The following is a 17,009-nucleotide window of genomic DNA, read 5'->3' as shown; positions in this document are numbered from 1 at the left end:
CTTCCCCAATGACAATTCATATTTGTGCTGTTGTTTTTGTTGTGTGGTGTGTTTTGATTTTGGTGTGTTAGCAGGTTAGAGCGGACACACTGCCTGCTGCCTGACACACATTCCCGCGTCGCGGCTGCATCTCGCAACAGAAATAGACAGTGAAAAGACCTGTCGATATCATATTCACATCATACCAGCAACGTTACATAAAATTGACCTCCACTATAGTTGCTATCTAAAGCCTGAATCTGAATGTGACATGACAGAGAGAGTGTAACTAGAGCTGAGGGAACCGGAAGTCATTCTCATTATAGTCATTTGATCCATTGTTGATATTAAAGTATTGCTCAGTACAGCTTCACGGACTGTAGGTTGATCTCTCTAATCATGTAGCAGCGTCTTATCATAAACGATAAGTGTCTAATTTAATCACATTAACAGATCATTTAAAAAGGCACTCTGTGGTTACATCTTAAAGGATAATTACTGTTTTTTTTACAATCTGGACCTCATTTCTAGCATAAAATACGATCATTTACTCGCCCAGATAACTTTGGTGTCATTACAAGTCGTTCCGACGAAATTAGCTCCAGCCGAGAGCCGCGTATATCCGTATAATGTGAGTCTACAGGGCAGCAGAATGCAGCCTCTAAATAACACATTATCTGCAGCGAAACTGGTTCATTTCACCAATATTTTGTTATGATATGCTAGTGCTATTCACGGAATGATTATTATCAGAATGAGCCGAACAGTGCTCAGAGATGACATCATCCAGGTCAGAGGTCAGTAGGTCAACCTACAGACCCCGGATGTTGGTAACAGCTAACCCCGGACTCAGAGGGGAATAGCACTAGCCTATCAGAACTAAATATTGGTGAATGAACGACTTTCGCGGCTGCATTGCGCTGTCCCATATACTCGCATTATACGGATATACGCAGCTCTCGACTGGAGCTAATTTCGTCAGAACTACTTGTAATGACACCAAAGTTATCTGGGTGAGTAAATGATCGTATTTTATGCTAGAATGAGGTCCAGATTGTAAAAAACGGTAATTATCCTTTAACTGGAGGAACTGGAACACAGCAGTGTGTTCTGACACTACTGCAAAAACATTAAACACAACATATTACAATAAAATATATCTGCAAACAATGTTTGACACAACGGCCCTGAGTAAACTGTGTGTGTGTGTGTGTGTGTGTGTGTGTGTGAGATACTGGAGTTCAGTTTTCAGCTTGGAGACAATGGGGTCACATCTACAACAGAAGAGAGACACTCATTATAAAAGGCTAAAAAAAAGGTGTGATGATTAGTTATAATTAGGGCCGGGACTTTAACGCGTTAATTAAGATTCATTAATTACACAAAAATTAACGCGTTAAAAAAATTAACGCATTTTAATTGCACTTATTTTTGCACCGCGGAACGTTTCTCACTGGATGAGTTTCAGGCGTACTGATTATACTGGAGCACAATTATTTAACGAGTCAAAAAGCCGCCGACACTGATCACTGCCTGAGGAGTTTTAATGCAGCCTGAACGCAGCTCAAACCGACCCGGTGCCTCAGCACGGCGACCAAGCTTTGATAAACACACCGGATCCGCGCTGGTTTACAGTATCCTCCCGGATTTTAGCCGGTCGCTACCGGAGCTTCATTAAAAAAAAAAAAAAAAAGTTAAATACAGTAATCATCATAGTGTAGTGGCAGGAAAGACAAATAACGTGTTACTTAAACATTTTTCATTGTGCTGTGCTCTAAAAATAAACTAACAAATACTAGTGTAGAGTCCTGTATAAGGAATGTTCAGCTTAAATTTTCCCCTTAAAGGGACAACGAGGAGTTTCTATTTGGTTATAAAAAAGTCTCATATTAATGTGGATGAATCTCCGCTACCCACACTTGTTAATGGGCCCATTTTCGATAAATATATTGTTTTGTCTCTATGGTTATTTTGTTATTATTAGTGGTGGCGGAAATGCTGGTCGAGCCGACCAGCATTTCTTTACTTTCGGTTTCGCAGTGAGTCATGAGAATAACGCCGCCGAATCACCGTTTATGGTCGGAACTACGACGGTATGTGATCGTCTTCCAACCTCTGACTTTAATTCTTGATGAATGAAAACATGAGTCTGTCTTGCGCCGGTCAAAGAATTTCACGGTGCGGAGGCTCATAAATGTAGTGAGAAAACACTTCACTTTTCCAAAACTCCTTGTTGTCCCTTTAAATTTAGGTTCTCAGAAAATCGCGTAATCGTTAATCGATCGATGAGGCCCATCAACTAGCGATTAATGAATTAATCGATAATTTGCATCCCCAGTCTGTTGGTCTTGGTTAAGTACCACCTTGAAAAAAAATAAACAATGTTTTGTTGTTTAAGCTTATGTATTCAGTCATTATTCAATGGTATACTAAAATCCATGTGAAAAAAATTGCTTCTCACTGTTCTGAGGTCAAATATTTATATGCAATTAAAAATGTGATTCATTTCGATTAATTAATTACAAAGCCTCTAATTAATTCGATTTTTTTTTTTAATTGAGTCCCGGCCCTAGTTCAAATGTTATATTTTTATTGTTTACATCCTAAACTCTGCTTCATCATCTCATCAAACAGAGTTTAGTGGTTTACCTCGGAGCAGTGGAGGGGGCCGATCGGCCTTCACCAGAGAACTCTGAGACAGAGCGTCTGTCATCCAGCTGAGGGCGCTGCAGCAGTACTCCAGCTGGGAGACACAGACAGAGATGGATGAGTGCTGAGCAAGCAGAGGGGACAGCTGCACAGTAACCAGACACACAGGCAGACACACAACACACACACACACACACACACACACACCAATGCTAAGTTGCCAAAAACAAAAAACAAATCAGCTGCAATGACACATTCAGGTCTGTCACTGGGCTGAAGAAGCACCCAAAGCCTGCTGGGGTACCTGTTCCCTCGTCAGAAACACCTCCCAATTAGATTTTATTTTAAAAAAAGGCCTTGAAGAAAGACCTGGACCCTGGATCTGGACTGTAAGAACTGCTGACCTCTGTCTCCAGCAGCCGCAGCCGTCGGTCGTGGTCACGGATCTCTGCCATCTGCTTCAGCACGCTGTCAACCCTAAACACACACACATATACACACACACACACATGCAAACAAGGTGAAGAGAGAGTCTCTGGTAACATGTTGTATATGTATCTGTGTATATTTAAGTTTGTAAAATGTTAAACACACTAGATGCCTGTGACTTGCAATCTATAAATCAAAGTTATAAAAGAAATATGTGAGTATATGTGTGTAAGAAAGGATATTTAACACAAAACAAGAATAAAATAAGGATACGTACATAGAAGACAAATACATAAATGACTAAATAAAATAAAAAGAGGCTAAAACATAGGATAAGAGATAAATAACAAGTTAAATACAGGGAAAGAAATTAGTGAGATACATTAAATTCTGTCTTAACTGTCTTTATTTCGCTTTTAAAGGTATAATATGTAGGAATTCCCCCCATCTAGCGGTGCGGTTGCATATCTGAACGTATTCTTGATGTTGCATTCACGTGAAATGGGGCAGACGTCAGACAGACAACAGACGCTGCATGTAACAGGATAAACAAGCGTCTATGTAAACAAGTGGTCCGCCAGCACGAGGCAAAACAATACAGGCCTGACAATATGTTGTCATGGTGATGTGGTATTGTTTACCTGACCCACGCTTTACTGTCTTTCTCTCGTCCAGTAAAATGACATCCGGTTGGTTTGCCGACGGCCGTCTGCCTGACTGCACCTGAATGCAACACCAGTGCCTCCATCCTTCCTCACACTACACAGTGGTGACAGTTTTAACAGGCCGAGCCCACAGATCCGCTGAGTTTCCGTGGTTACCTACGGTCACGCTGACACTCAACGTAAAAAAATGGCGATGCAACATGGCCGCCTCGGTTCGGTGCGTCGCCCACCTATGTATTTGTAACGACTTGTAACAACTCATTCTAAGGTACCAGAAAGCTTTTATTTGTATGCGGGTGTGATTCAACTTCAGTGAAATACGTATTTATGAAAGACATATTTGATTTTTGCTAATAAAAAGCCAAATAAGTTACATACTGGGGCTTTAAAGATACCAACATTGGTGGTGTGGAGGGCAGCAGAGAGCATCAGGACTTATCTCCACCACACCACTTACTTGAAAGATGTACGTTTCAGTCGAGCTGTGTCAGTTTCTCTCTGGCGCTTATTCTGAGCTGAGAGGTGGTTTTCTTTCTGGATGGCCTCCCATGTGTTCAGGCGGCTGGCCTTCCTGCCCCGGAGCTCCAGAACTGAGGACAGAGGAGTTAATATCAGAGAATACTATCTGTGTAGACCAAGCTCGGTCCCAGACCAGGAGCACAGACCCTGATCTCTGAGGCCACCACAGGTTCAGCTTCTACTGCTCACCAAAGTGTTTACTCTTGACGGAGGAGATGCGGCGGATGTATCTCTTGATGAAGAGGTGGATGTGTGAGATGATGATGAAGGGCGGAGCCAGGCAGGGCCTCGAGTGGTACTCCACGATCAGGTTGTAGCGCTGAAACTTCCAGTAGGTGTCACTGCGCTCTTGAACTTTGGAGAAGGTGTAACTGCAGACAGTAAACCAGAATCATGATTTGTTTACAGAAAACATGTTTAAAAACATCGGTTATGGGGCGGTGCGTCTGCCCCATGTAGAGGCTACAGTCCTCAACGCAGGCGTCCCCAGTTCGAATCCCGCGTCAGGCAGATATTTCCTGCATGTCATTCCCCCTCTCTCTGCCTCCCCCTTTCCTGTCTATCTCACTATGTGCTATCAAATAAAGGCAAAAAGCCAAAAAATATATAAAAAAAACAAACAAAAAAACATCAGTTATCCCTTTAAATAGTAGAAATCCGTCATAAATATCAATACTGTACCTGAACATGGCAATGAGCAGGTTCACCAGCACTATGTTGGTGAACAGCAGATAGATGACCAGGAGGATGACCACCAGCCAGTTGGCGTAGGTGCTGATACACGGTTCCATGCCAGCCTCGATTTCTGCAGCGTCATTTGTACAGTTGTTCTCCTCTATTTTGTCGGCTGTGTGGAGAACCAGAGAGGATGAAAAACACTGTGGTACACTGAGGGAAGACTAAGGGACACCTGGGGAAGCAGAGGTTGGAACAGTCGGACTAAGCTTCTCACCGTCCATCTCAATAATGGGAATTTGTCCAAAGATGTGCAGGTACGGTCTGTAGAAGACTCTGCGGAAGATCCAGTTTGGACGTGGATCGTACGAGTAGAGCAGAGCCTGATTGGCCACGCCGTAGGCCATGAGCCACACGGCCAGGAAGAAGAGGAAGAAGAAGACGTCCTTCATCTGGGGGGAGGGGACACAAAGATTCACTCAGAGTTCTGTTTCTAATCCAGATGTTACACGTTAACGTCTGTTACTCGAGCCGTGTCACTTTTCTTCACACTCACCATTTTGCCAACAATGATGATTTTGGGTCCGAGCTGTTTGTGTATGGCAAAGATGTGGATCAGACGGAGAGTGAAGACCATGAAGTCTATGGCCATGACGGCACGGCCGACATTATAGGTCACTTCAAACATCCTGCAAGAGACGGTCAGGGGTGAGCATCACACAGTGCTGCAGTGGACAGTGTCCGTCCTCCAGTCAGTGTCTCACCCACCGAGGAGCATGTGTCTGCAGACCCGGAGACCTGCAGATTCAGACCCGCACTTTTGGACCCACACATTCAGACCCCTTAGTTTTTTGCTACAGCGCCACCTGTTTTGTATGCTAATGGACACAGATAATGTGGACAATATGGATGGCAGTAGGAATGTGAGCATCGAATGTGAATTACATTGTTCGTTTAATGTCATAAACGTTTTTGTCGAAAATGTATCTGACAGTGTAACGACCGTTTGACCATAATACGTTTACTACGATGGTCTTATATGCACGTCAAATACAGTAATATAATATTGATCTTTTTGGAAGCTCGCTTGGCCGGCACATTTTGTTTAAGTTAATGAAACCGAGATACTTTTAATACTGTGTGCTTAAATTAAACAGAAATACAATTATAGGCTATGTGTGTGGGCCAACATGTTCATAAAATATAAAATGTCATACTGTTGTGGAAACGTTGGCCCACACTGTCAGATACATTTTCGACAAAAACTTTTATGACATTAAACGAACAATGTGATTCACGTTTGATACTCACATTCCTACTACCATCCATATTGTCCATATTTCATATCTGTCATATCTGTATCCATTAGAATACAAAACCAATAGTAACCCCATGCAATAGAACATTTAAAAGCATTTTATTTTATTTACTAGTTTACTACTTGATTTATTTATTATTAGAAAAAAGTTTTAAAGTGTTCCAAGCTTCACAAACAATTAGATCTTGGTGTTTTATTTGGATTTTGCCCTGTCAAAAAACCATAGTGCGGTCTGAACGTGCGGGTCCACAAGTGCGGGGGTCTGACTGTGCAGGTCTCCGGATCTGCAGCCATATACTATTGCACCCACCTGAAGCACAGAGCCAATATGAAGAGGATGATGGCCGTCAGGTCGCACTTGTTCCACACATCTTGGATGTAGTTTCTCATCCTCTGGAGCACAAAGGTGCTGCCCACGAAGAAGGTCTGTGAGGCAGAGAGAGGAGTCAGGGAGGGGACTGCTGAGAGTGTGTTTCTGTGTGTGTGTGTGTGTGTGTGTGTGTGTGCATGGCCACGGGAAGTGGGGGTGCTGCAGCACTCCTAGTGGCCAGAGTGAGATTGGAAAAAAAATATTTCAAATAATTATGAATACGTAGCCTATTAATAATTTATGTTGAATGTTTTGGTGACTAATTAGATCTTCCAATGTTGAACTCTTCATAGACCTAACGAGTGTGTAATCTTCCCACTGAGAGAAACAGCAGAGCTCCCTGACAGCTCTCAGTGAGCTGCAGGTGAGTCGGCAGGAGAGCGCAGCACCTTCTTTCTTTTTTCTTTTTTTTTTTAGCGGAGCCGTCCTTACACACACAGATGTCCATGTGAGTTTGTCATCTGGTCGTCTTTCACGTGAACAGCTCTTTTACCAAGTTCGTAAATTGGCTGTGTGGTTTTTACCTTGTATTTGTGTCACTGCCAGTTTGAAACTAGAGAAAGTTCATTGAAATGTTACTTTCTCACCGTAACGGATTTAAGAGGGAAAAAGCGATTTATATCCTGAAACGGATTTTTTCATAAAAAAATCAGAGATTTTACTATACTAGTCTGTCTTGCCCAGCCCTATGAGGAGAGCTGTTAAACAACGTGTAATTAGTTGGATAATAATTCCTTATGGTGTGCCTAAACAGATTTTTGCGTGTGTCATAGACTGTGATGGTACAGAGACTCAGGTTTAGATAAATATAGACCTAGGTATTAGTTCATTATTGCATTATTGTTAAGTTTAATTAAAAGAAACACAATATTCATCTGAGAACTGCTTCTGTTACAAACTCTCGTTCTCTGGCTACAATAGGAAGTGCTGTTATTGTTTCTCCTTATTTATTTATTTTACATTTAGTCTATTTAGGTGTATAGGACTATTAAAATCCCAACCAGTTTTGTTATTATAATAAGACTTTGTTAATAATAAGACACAAAACGTGGGCAGATTTGTTTTTTTTCTGAATTGTACGCTTCGAATCAGGGCTCCGTTCATTCTGTTGGGAGTTTATTTCTCCATAAGGGGTGGGGGTGGGGGGGTGGGGGGATGTCGTCCTAAAAAAAGGCGATTTTTTTCAGCACCCCCTGCTGAAAATGACTTCCAGCGGCCCTGTGCCCTGTGTGTGTGTGTGTGTGTGTGTGTGTTGGAGCATCATGGACCAACCTGACGGATCTCCTCGCAGACTAAGGTGAAAACCCAGAAGTACAGCACGAGCTCCAACGAGGCGGGGCCCTCGGGGAGCGGGCCCTTGAAGTCCACCAGCAGAACATAGGCGAACAGGCAGAGGAACAGGAAGTACATGAGCACGTTACCAAGGAAGCAGGTGACGGGGGCGAACCAGAACTGTCTCCACCGGGACACAATGAACGGTCTCTTGGAGGTGGCCGACAGAGAGTCTGAAGAGAAGAGGAAACAGCAACGATTATCAACCTTTGGTTAAAAATCCACTAGTATCAACCTGTATCCTCACAACTGACTCCTCTTGGTTTACAGGGACCTGGTCTCCTGCTGCCCTCTGCTGGACTGACTGCATTCATACCAGTGCTGCACCAAAATCATTTCTTCTCATTTCAGCTCTGACTTCAGATTGTAAAACAATGCTGGTATAAAATGATGATTTTTTTTTTTTAAAGGGGACATATTCTGCTCATTTCTGCTTCTTGACATGGTACCTTGATGTCTAAAAGTAATGTTAGTGACATGCTTTGGTCAGAAAAACCAAAAGATTGAGCACAGCTGGGTTCTCTACACACCAGTTTCACAGCCCTGCTCTAAACGGTCGGTTTAGAATCTTCGCTCTGGTAGCTGAGGTAACCATGGTAACCACGGGAGCGAGGGCTTCAATATTCAAATCACCCGGCCTGTGATGTAATAAGCCGGGTGAAATTAAAACGGCTTGTTAAGAGACACATTTTCTGACTATGGCAGTTTACAAAATGTTGATGTAGTTGTCAAAACTTACGTTTAAGGGGTGAGGAGGCGCTCTGGATACGCAAATACACATACTAAAGCTATGAAAAAGTGAGTTTTGCATAATATGTCCCCTTTAACTATATTTTTTTGGCTTTTTTGCCTTTATTTGATAGCCCATAGTAGAGATAGACAGGAAAGGGGGAGGCAGAGAGAGGGGGAATGACATGCAGGAAAGGGCTGCCCGACGCGGGATTCCAACCGGGGACGCCTGCGGTGAGGACTGTAGCCTCTACATGGGGCGGCCGCTTTAACCACTGCGCCACGCACCGCCCCAACTGGATTTTTTTTAAAAAATGCAAATTATGTTCAATTGTATGTTCTCCATGTAGGAAATAGTCGTACCCTTGTTTCTTGAAGTCTAATCTTGGCTAAATGAGGAGGATTCAGGAGATTCACTGAGAGGTTGATGTAAAACAGCAGCATCTCACCTTTGAGTCTTTCCTTTAGAGCCCGCAGCTCTTCAGCCTCCTCCTCACTGAAACAACAGACAATCAGGAATTTAATCAAACCTGAGGAAAACTGACAACACAACATCATCTCTTTCTGTTTGAATGTGTGTGTTTACTTTTGTACGATGTCTGCGAGAGAGAAGACGGTGGCATCATTTCCATCCAGACTGTCTGTGTCTCTGCTTTGATAATGCTCCACTGACTTCACCTCCTCCTCTTGCTCCCTGTGACAGGAGGACACACAAAGACGATCATTTACAGACGTCCTTTGAAACTTGTGATGATGTCAAATCACAGATTCTGTTGAACCCCAGGACAGGAGAGCTGAAACCTGAGGTGGACTCAGAACACTGACCTGAAGCTGATGAGGTCTGAGTAGAGGAGGGGGGGCAGGAAGAAGGTGAGAACCAGTTTCCAGACCTCGGTTTGCCTCTCCATGTCACCCCACCAAATCTGAGACAGCAGAGACTACAACAGAGAGATCACCATCACCTTCATCATCATCATCACCAACAGTGCTCACAGCGGCCTCCAATCACACTCTGACCTGGACGACCAGGGCCGTTGTATCCACAAGTTTCTGAACGTCATCTATGGTCAAAACCGGAAGCCGGTTTTGCCGGTTTGGTGGAATTGTACGTTTACGTTTCCATGGTTTTCAGTCGTTGTCATAGTTGCGGTAAACGCATGGATCTATTAACGCTGGCTTTTAACACGGATGTCAATTTGTGTGATATCCACTGTTAAAAGCTGGTGTGATGATCCATGCGTTTTACAGATTTTCATTGAAAAAAAAAAAAAAAGAAATTCATGCATTTACCGCGACTACTGAAACCATGGAAACAAGAACATAAAATTCCACCGGAAGAGCAAAACCGGCAAAACAGGCTACGTTTATGACGTTCGGAAAAAGGTGGATAGGGGAGAAAGGTGTTGATAATTCTAGGGGCCCAGCGCCCAGTGGGGCCCACAAAAACACCCTAGTTTACTCTTTATATGACTGAATTATTCTGCATAAGACCCTGACTAATAATACTCATAGTAATGCCGCATTAGCATCAAAACAAAGTAAATAAAAAATGATAATAGATATGTAGTCTATGAAAAAAAGTGGAAAAGTCAGGGGAAAGGGGCCCACTTTAGTATTCTTCCTAGCAACGGCCCTGTGGACAACTAAAACCTGTATTAGATCATGTGACAAAGACCTGGATCTGATTTGATGTTGGATCAAAGCTGGAGTGTCTGTACCTGAACACCATCGTGGCTGAAGAACAGGCGGGCGTCAGCTGCCGTGGCCATCTGCAGACACGTAGCCCCGCCCCACACCGGAGACTTCCTTATAAGGAGAGTGAAGGCGCGGCTCTCGCTGTTCTGGTAACATTCTCCAAACACATCTGAACATACAGCAAAACACTTTGTTTCAATTCATTGCTGCAGTCGAAAAAAGTCTAAATAAGCCAGAGGGGGAGGGGCTAGTCAGATATGCAGGGGGGTGTTTTTCAACCTTGGGGTCGGGACCCAACGTGGGGTCGCCTGGAATTCAAACGGGGTCGCCTGAAATGTCTAGTAATTGATTAAAAAAAGACTGATAAAAATATTTTTTTAACTAATTATTATTCTTTTAAAAATGATGATTACAGTAAAAACCCTCCTGTTGTCCTCCTGGGTCAAGGAAGGAAGGAAGGATGGACGAAGGGAAAGAAGGAAGGAAGGAAGGACAAAGGGAAAGATGGGAGGAAAGAAGGAAGGGAAAAGGGAAGGAAAGATAGGAGGAGGGAGGGAACAGATTGGGTCAAAAAAGGAAGGAAGAAGTAAGGACGAAGGGAAGGAAGGAATGGAAAAGGATTGTGGGAAAAGGACAGAAAGATGGACGGAGGGAACAGATTTGTTCAAGGAAGGAAGGAAGAAGGGAAATAAGGGAAAGAAGGAAGGGGAAAAAGGATGGGAAGAAAGATGAAGGGAGGGAAGAGATCAGGTCAATTGGATCAAAAGAGGAAGGAAGAAGAAGTAAGGACAAAGGGAAGGAATAAAGGAAGAAAAGAAGGAAGGATGGAGGAAGGGAACAGATTGGGCCAGAACGAGGAGGGTTAAAATCACCACAGACAATCTTAAACAACTGTGTTCTATACTTTCACTTTCTCAAATATATATTGAGTTCAAATAAAATGCAACATATAAAATCTAAGCTGGCGCATCTTGATTGACGGGGGTCGCCAGAAATTTGTGACGTCAAAATGGTGTCACGAGGCAAAAGAGGTGTTGGAGCCAGTGGGTTAATGAGGGGGAGGGGCTAGAGGACAGAGACTCACCGTGTGCCAGGTCCTCAAACGTCTGAGCCAGCTCCTTCATGGCCAGCTTGTTCTCCGTCTCGATCTCCAGCTTGGAGAGCTCCCTCAGCAGCTTGCAGCCCCCCAGAGCACACAGCACCGACTCCCCCGCCTGCAACACACAGACAGGGACAGGGACAGGCTGCCAGTGAAGACCGGCTCGGCTCGCATCAAACCAGATGTGCGGGTTGGTTATCGCCGAGTCTCACCATCTCCCAGAAGTAAACGGCCATCTCTCTGCGGTTCTGCAGCACGGCCCAGATGAAGAGGGCTGCCCAGGGCGAGAGGCAGCGCTGCTCCCGGTACAGACACTCCCCCAGCAGCAGCTTGTTGACTTGCTGGGACACAGAGGCACAGTCAGGGAGTCAAAAACACATGTTCAGGAAGTACAATTTGTTTATGCTGCTTTCTCACTGTTTAAGTTTAAGTTTATTAGGATCCAAGGAGTCAATATTCTTTCATTTAAACCTTACATTCATACAACTGAATCTCCATATCCATGATACAACACTGTCCTTTGCTTTGACTCTTTTTTAGCTTTAGGCAGTTGATAACCTTTTGCGGCATGCCTTGTTTCATATGCATGATGTATATTGAAAACTCGTGTGAGAGAAATTGGAGCAGCTTCATATCGCACTTGTTCTTGTTTTAATGTGAATCCGAACTTTTAGTCCTGTTGCTTTTATCTTGTATTGTATTTTATCTGTGTGTTGTGTGATTTCTGTGTCATGTATGTGTAGTAACTTTTCTGCTGCTGTCTTGGCCAGGCTTCCCTTGAAAAAGAGGCCATTGTGTCTCAATGGGACCGACCTGGTTAAATAAAGGCAAAATAAAAAAATAAAAAAAAATATCAAAGCTTAAAGGGATAGTTCAACATTTTGGCAAATTGGCCCATTGCCATAATCCCTATAGTCATAGCAGTATGTTCATGACCTTTATTTGTCGGTGCAAGCTACTTTTAGAACGGCGGAGCAGAGCCGCGAGCTGCTCTATGCTACAGAGGCTATTAGGATTTCTAGGTTTCCCTCATCAAACTCATCAAATACACAATCCAATAGGGCTGGGACGATACGCTTTTCTCCCGATTCGATTCTTCTACGATTTTTTGGATGGCGATTCGATTTAAATTGCGTTTCTACGATATTGCCTACTCTCTCGATTTTTAGTCTGCATTTTTAACATTTATCTGCACACAAATACTGTAGGAGCCTATAAATTAACATACTCCATTATAAAGTGAACTTAAACCCTTTTGAAAACCTGGACTCTCTGTATGTAAAAAGGCTAACAAATGCACATTGCACAATATTTAAAAAAATAAAATAAATAAAAATCGTTTTTTGAAAAAAAAAATCGATTTAAAAATCGTCAAAAAAGATATTGCGATATTTATGTGAATTGATTTTTTCTCCCACCCCTACAATCCAACAACTCCAAAACGCTCTGGTGGACAAGTTGTGACCTGCACATTCACCACGCTATGAGATAATAACAGAACGTTACCAGACAGAGTTGTTTTCAAGGTAAATGCAGAGACTGCTGCTGAAAAACTGCCCCCAACGGGAACACACATCAGCTGTTTTGCATGAATTTACCTTGAAAATAACTCGTGGCTCTGCTCCACAGTTCTAAAAACAGCTTGCACCGACAATAAAAGGTAATGAACGTACTGCTATGACTATAGGGATTATGGCAATGGGCCAAATTGCCAAAATGTTGAACTATCCCTTTAGGACAAGCCGAGCTGCTCTGTTCTGATCCAGCTGCAGTTTGCCAGGTCCCTCATGTTTGCACCTGACCAAGTTCTTGAGCAGTAGGCTAGTCTAGACTCCGGTCCCAGGTGACCCACCCTGAGAGTCCTCCTGAAGCTGGAGCTTGGGTCCAGGTCCAGAGGTCCGTAGTAGAAAGGCTGACAGACGTCACCCAGCAGGTCCCACAGCAGACGGGAGACCTGCAGCACCAGCACAAGGTCAGCAGGCATTGATATGTCCTCACAACAGCTTGTTTCTATGGTTACAGAACTACATCTACTGAAGTCATTAAAGGGACATTGTGTAACTTCTCCTGTTATCTATTCACGAAAATCGATTATGCATTATTGTGAAGTCGGGCAGACGGCCCTCGCTAACAAACCAGATGTCATTTTAGTCACAGAAGTCCAGAGAGAGCCGGTAAAACGTGGGTCAGGTAAACAATACCACATCGCCATGACAACATATTGTCACGTATATTGTTTTGCCTCGTGCTGACGGACCACTTGTTTACATAGAGGCTTGTTTATGCCGTTACGTGCAGCGGCTGTCGTCCGTCTGCCGTCTGCCTGATTTCACGTGAATGCAGCATGAAAAATACGATTGAATTTGCATGATACTGGGAAAACTGGGTCAAATATGTCACTCCTCATAGGCCAGATTTTATTTTCACAAACCAGTGGCTGTGATGTATGAGAAAGATCACTTATATATAATAATAGATATAGACCAAAAAAATATTTCGGCATTTAGGGCAGACAACAGATGCAAGAAATATGCTCACATGATGTATATGTTGTGAATGTCTGATTCTAAATGTCAATAAAAAATAAATTACAAAAAAAAAAAAAGAAAAATACGATTGAGTTGCTTGTGATATACAACCGCAACGCTAGATGGGAGTAATTCCTACACAATGTCCCTTTAAAGTAAACAAGCTCCAAGATGTAATTACTGTTTGCAGCTTCATCATCATTAACAGTGTGATTAATCCTCCTCCTCCTCCTCCTCCTCCTCCTCTTCCTCACCTCGTACAGGCTCAGCTCCATTGCCGAGGCCGGTCCAGTGAGGGCGCTCTGAGGACTCTTGAGGGGGGACGACGCGGACCGGTCCAGGCTGTGCAGGGACCCGGCCAGGGCCTGCCTCTCGCTCAGACGCCTCTGCAGCAGCGTGTAGGTCAGAGAGCTGTCGGACAGGGAGCGGTACAGACCCTCCAGCCGCCGGTACGTCAGGTAGTCCAGGATGTTCAGGCCGTTCTCGCAAAACAGACGCACAAACTGAGGCTTGTCGTTGATCAGCGCATCCGTCATGGAGTCCTCCAGGTCATCGTACTGAAAATATGATCATCTCATCAGCATCGTGTGACTACGGTTGAGTATTTAAGGGCCACAGAGGAAATAAAATCTTAAATTTACACTGTTATTATCATCCCATTAAAAGATACTGTTCATAGGAGAAGTCATGGATAGGGGAAGGTGCATATAGGGCAGGGAAGACAAACTTATTAATATTACTGCTGTTATTGTCTATTTTTATCTACTGCTGTCTATTTATCTATTTAATTTATTTTATTTTTAATTTTCTAGTTATCATTATTTCTTTTCTTTTTTTTAAGTTGTCTATCTGTTTTTCTCTTATTATCTGGTTTGATGATACGACTTGATGACATGTTAAAATTAAGAGTAACATGTTTCAAACCAAAAGTTTAATTTAGAAGAATTAAGTCATAATATGGTGAAAATAAAGTGGTCATTTTAGGTTTTGTGTTTTTTCACATTTTAAAATGAGGAACATGGAGCATGCTCTTAAATTTTACTTCAGCACAGGTTTCACCTGTCATGGAGATCCTTCTTTTTTTTGATCATGAGTTAAGTTGGAGATGAACTCAGAAGCAGCTCAGGCTGCACTGACTTGGACTATAAACACTGAAAAAGGCTCATCAGAGACTGACACTTCAGGTCCATCAAATCCAAAACATTACACTTTAAATCTAAAACACGTATTCAAATGACTAAATACTCAATATACTATTTAAATATTATTTACTATTGCAATATCCTACCATGAAATATGTTTTTTTTTTTTTTTTTGCATAAATCGGTAAACTTCATTTACCTATTTGTTGATTTCTTTTTAATTTAACTCTGCTGTGTCTCTTTCTCTGTTGTTTGTGTCTATAGCACTAATTACGAGGGCCTCTTCCTCAGTTTGGTTGTACTTGTGTAATGACAGTAAAGGCATTCTGATTCTGATGCTCCTCCCATTTGATTGTTGTGTGTAATATTTCTAAAAAAAAATTGTTTTTTTCTCAAAATGACAACCATGTTGGTCATGTGTTACACAAAATATAATGTGAGGCGAGTTTGATGGTTCACAGTGAGTCAGCTGTCTTTAATCACTCTTCAAACTGAGTTTACTGAGCTCCTCTGCACATCCTGACTGTGAAGAAGCAACACCTTAGAACAACAGCAGACTGAAGGAGGAGCTCAGCCTGAGTGTCAACAGGTGAACAAGTGAACAAGTGAACAGGTGAACAAGTGAGCAGGTGAACAGGTGAACAGGTGAACAGGTGAACAGGTGAACAGGTTGTTATGTGTTCCTCTCACCTTCCACTGTATGTCTCCATTGAAGAGCTCGGCCTTGGCGATGTCCACTCTGTTCCAGGCCACGGCCAGTTTCAACTCCTCTGTGCACTCACTGGCTGTGCTGGAGATACGTTTACTAGCTACACACACACACACACATAAAGCAACATTAACTTGTACAATCATAGACACAGGATACATAAGACAGTTATTTGATGCTGACCCTAACGTTGTGTCTAAAGTCAGAGAGAAAACACCCTCAACATACTGTGCCGTCTGCTTCTTCTCCCTCCCCCACCCTTCATTATGGATTATTCTGGTTTCTTATGATGAAAGTGGATTTGCAAGTGAACCATGAATGAGGTGGACCAGTAATAATATGTATGAGAATCTGAGTCCTGTGAGTCCCTGATCCTTTTCCACGTGTCCCATCTAAATCTACATCCTGGTCCTGGAAAATGGAGTCGCTGTGCTACAGGTTCTTATGGTTGTACAGTTAAACCTGGTGATTGTTTTTTCTCTATACATAATTTGTTGTTGTTGCTACTGTTTTCTTTTTTTTTTGTCCTTCCTTTTTTGTTTAATTTTGCTTGTTGGTCATATTTGTTTACAATTATGGATTACTACTTCAGCTGACTTCAGTCTGTCTTCATAATGTGAGTTTCTCTGCGTGACACAGTAAATAAGGAGCTAATTAACTTGACTTACCTCTGACTAAGGCTTTCAGAAGAACTGTATCAAACTCATCAGAGCCCTCCTGTTCTCCGTGGAACACAGTGATGAGCTCTTTGTTCTGGTGGATGCTCAGGGCCTGGACACACACACACACACACACACACACACACACACACACACACACACACACACACAGATTTCACATCATTCATGTTTCCCACAGAATGACAGTGATTAAACACAAGACTCCTCCTGTCTCCTGCTCACTAACACATCTATGCTGTCACTGATTAAACATTTCTGATTGGATGAGAGGTTCAGCTACGTGTCCAAAAACAGCAGGACACACCAGTCTCTGCTGCCACAGACTGGATATTAGACATACAAACTTGTGAGCACCTGTAATCATGTTTAACCTGGGTCTTTCTGGGTGTGTGCAGTTGTATGTCTATGGCCGGTGCGTGTGCAATAGTGGAGCTATGTAGTTATTATGTGCAAATGTTTCAATCTTCCTATGTTTTAATCACTTCAGATGT

At 42.8% G+C, this 17,009-nt stretch overlaps 1 protein-coding gene across 1 annotated transcript in view; it reads right to left on the bottom strand.

Moving 5' to 3' along the window:
- Positions 1–1,054: 1,054 nt before the first annotated feature.
- Positions 1,055–17,009, bottom strand: part of trpm4a (transient receptor potential cation channel, subfamily M, member 4a) — a 34,437-nt gene continuing 18,482 nt past the window's right edge. Inside the window, exons 9-28 of the mRNA XM_085785166.1 lie at positions 16,507–16,609; positions 15,820–15,938; positions 14,242–14,544; positions 13,312–13,413; positions 11,672–11,800; positions 11,445–11,574; positions 10,384–10,529; positions 9,491–9,603; positions 9,252–9,359; positions 9,115–9,161; positions 7,877–8,109; positions 6,545–6,660; positions 5,473–5,605; positions 5,194–5,368; positions 4,923–5,088; positions 4,431–4,612; positions 4,180–4,312; positions 3,033–3,105; positions 2,629–2,722; positions 1,055–1,253 (exon numbers count right to left, since the gene is read on the bottom strand). Coding sequence (XP_085641292.1) covers positions 1,228–1,253; positions 2,629–2,722; positions 3,033–3,105; positions 4,180–4,312; positions 4,431–4,612; positions 4,923–5,088; positions 5,194–5,368; positions 5,473–5,605; positions 6,545–6,660; positions 7,877–8,109; positions 9,115–9,161; positions 9,252–9,359; positions 9,491–9,603; positions 10,384–10,529; positions 11,445–11,574; positions 11,672–11,800; positions 13,312–13,413; positions 14,242–14,544; positions 15,820–15,938; positions 16,507–16,609 — 2,631 coding nt within the window. The 3' untranslated portion in view covers positions 1,055–1,227. The remainder of the gene's footprint in view (positions 1,254–2,628; positions 2,723–3,032; positions 3,106–4,179; positions 4,313–4,430; positions 4,613–4,922; positions 5,089–5,193; positions 5,369–5,472; positions 5,606–6,544; positions 6,661–7,876; positions 8,110–9,114; positions 9,162–9,251; positions 9,360–9,490; positions 9,604–10,383; positions 10,530–11,444; positions 11,575–11,671; positions 11,801–13,311; positions 13,414–14,241; positions 14,545–15,819; positions 15,939–16,506; positions 16,610–17,009) is intronic.

This window comes from Trachurus japonicus, chromosome 8, assembly GCF_045865225.1.
Source record: "Trachurus japonicus isolate A0001 chromosome 8, Traja_1.0".
NCBI lineage: Eukaryota > Metazoa > Chordata > Actinopteri > Carangiformes > Carangidae > Trachurus > Trachurus japonicus.
This window is presented reverse-complemented; position numbering and strand designations above follow the sequence as displayed.